General features: G+C 35.2%; 1 protein-coding gene across 1 annotated transcript in view; it reads right to left on the reverse strand.

Annotated features, from left to right (window-relative positions):
* Positions 1-1946: 1946 nt before the first annotated feature.
* Positions 1947-2529, reverse strand: part of PURG (purine rich element binding protein G) — a 36308-nt gene continuing 35725 nt past the window's right edge. Inside the window, exon 4 of the mRNA XM_026508383.4 lies at positions 1947-2147. Coding sequence (XP_026364168.1) covers positions 2045-2147 — 103 coding nt within the window. The 3' untranslated portion in view covers positions 1947-2044. The remainder of the gene's footprint in view (positions 2148-2529) is intronic.

The raw sequence follows: 2529 nt of genomic DNA on the forward strand, positions 1-2529 counted from the left end.
GTAGATATTTTTCCAAAAGAAATTTATTTTTTTATCCTTTCATAAAATTAGAATTAATTTTTCTTTCAATTAACAGGCAAAATATCACCACAGAAGTGAAGATATGCTAAGACATTCATAGACCTACCTACTCTCTCTCTCTTTTTGATGAAAGAAGACCTGAAATTATTTTGTAGCACATTTACTAGTTGCCAGTTTTCATAAAATGGAATGCTGTAAAGGTAGTTACAAAAATACACAGTAGAAATATCTTTAGAAAGGTTGTGATTTAGTAAATACTGCATTTGTTCAAGACAGTCATGGAGCTGCAAGCCCAGTGTTCATATTGGCTCTGTTCTGTAAACTTTATTTTCTGATATTAGGAGTTTGACATGATTCAATAACTATTTGAGGCAAAATTACTACACCTACACTCTTTATAAAATAAAGAACCACAGCAGCATGGGAATGTCATTTCAGCCATGGGGCCCACTAGATTAGAGGGTCAGGTTTGCTCATCCTCTGAGATCAATGATTGTTGCTTGAGAAGCTTTAATCGATTTATTTTGATCTTTTCTTTTTAGATTTAAGGTTACCCATAGGTTAGGCAAAATACCAAGATTAGAATGCAGATTTGCACACTGCCTTAATAACTGACTTTATCTCTGGCTTGGGAGAAACAGACCTCTGCCCTCATGAGGATAGCTGCTTCACTTGTCCAAATGCTGTGATTCTTAGTGTGGCTGAAATTAAAAATCCAATAAGACCATGCCATTCTGGCATTTGGTATCAGTTTGTCCTGGAAAGTTCCAATTTTATTTTATTTTTGTCCATGTTTTCATACATGTGAAGTGGAAACTTTACTTAAGTATCAGTATACACGAATGACCTTTTCAATGTCATTCGAGCAATAATAAAGGTTCCGAGGCGTATTTGTTTCCATGCAAATGTTACCTCATGGTTCAAGTAGATAATAAAACCTTATTAATAAAACACTAAAATAAACAAAGGCACTCGATCGGCACATTTTTGGTTTTCTCAATGTACTAATTTCCATGTCTGATAGGTGTAGTTTTTGCAGATCCAACATAAACTTGCTTATGGAAGCGAGGCCAACTGGATTTAAATTCCCAAAGACACCACAAATTTGGGGGCACAGATGAAATAACGACATAAACACGTGGTAAAATCAACTCCGGGTTGATCGAAGGGCCCAGGAGAACTAATCTGCTTTCTGAAAAATAATTAAGAATCCAAACTTATCACACATAGAAACCAGTTTATTAGATTGTCAGTGATACTTTGAGACAAATTCAAGTTATTTCATTTTACTTTATATAAACAGAGGAAGGGAGGAAAGTTTTAAACTTCAAGCTTTGTCCAGCATGTGTGCAGTTAGCATCCACAAAAGCACCATTGGATATGGAAGAATTAGCACCACAGAATTTTAGGACCTAACTGTTAACATGCATCACTGGAAAACTTGGAACATAAAAACTGAAGTAGTACGTGGGATGGTCTATTATAAACAATACAAGGCAGTTTATGATTTGTTTTCCTACAGTACAATACAATCACCAATCAATGAGAACCTTTAAGTACAACACAGGACAAAAACACTTTGTACCCTGTTAACACTAAAACAGTTACAGATTTAAAAACATGTTTCTTGTGAGAGGCGGTGGGTTGAGACTATCCCTCCTCCTCTTTTGAAATTGAGTTATATAGTTACATGATCTCTTAAGAAAGTATTTTCAAATCTCTGTCTCTCTCCCTCAGCTCTGACAAAAATTTTTTTTTTTTTTTTTTTGAAAACGGAAAAGGCTCAATGAATTACACCCAAAACAAACCCAAACCAAAACCTGGCAAGAGTCAAGAAGTACTCCAGTGTGGTGGAAGATACTCCACTTAAGATCAGTTTGAGAATGACGCCAATGGTGTTGACACTTGTCTTCCCTTCGGTGCAGGAATGTCAAGTACAGAAGCCTTGCATTCACGATGAACTTTGGTTCATTTCGTTCACACAATGCCTTTATTCTGAAGTGTAACATAAGACACTTATGCCTTATTCCTCAACTGTTTTTGTAGTGTCATAGGGCTGTTCCTTATGCTGGATCTGACAACAGTGAAAAGGGTTGATATTCTCTCTGGATTTAGAGAAATTTGAGCTAAAGAAAAAATATTAATTTAAATTTAGCACATATGAAATTTTAAAGGGAGTTTCACTATTTTCACAGTACAAGCCCATAACGAATATCATTGAAAACCTTTCTGTTAGAAAGCATGTAACAAACCCTCAATTTTAAGTTGTGTGGAGGCCAGTTTTGGCATATTAGAAGATACTGTATAAGAAATGTGCAGTAGGAATAGATAGATACAGGTATATTCAGATCTCAATGCATTGATGCCAAGGAAAATATATTTTTTACTCACCAAGAGAAGAATATACCTTGAAGCATCTATGCAGACACATGAATCAATCATGTATCTGCCCAACTTCTAATTCTGGAATAGTGATAACAGGGTCATTTAAGAAAAAGTACTCAATTA

Source organism: Ursus arctos, unplaced genomic scaffold, assembly GCF_023065955.2.
Source record: "Ursus arctos isolate Adak ecotype North America unplaced genomic scaffold, UrsArc2.0 scaffold_27, whole genome shotgun sequence".
NCBI classification, from domain to species: Eukaryota; Metazoa; Chordata; class Mammalia; order Carnivora; family Ursidae; genus Ursus; species Ursus arctos.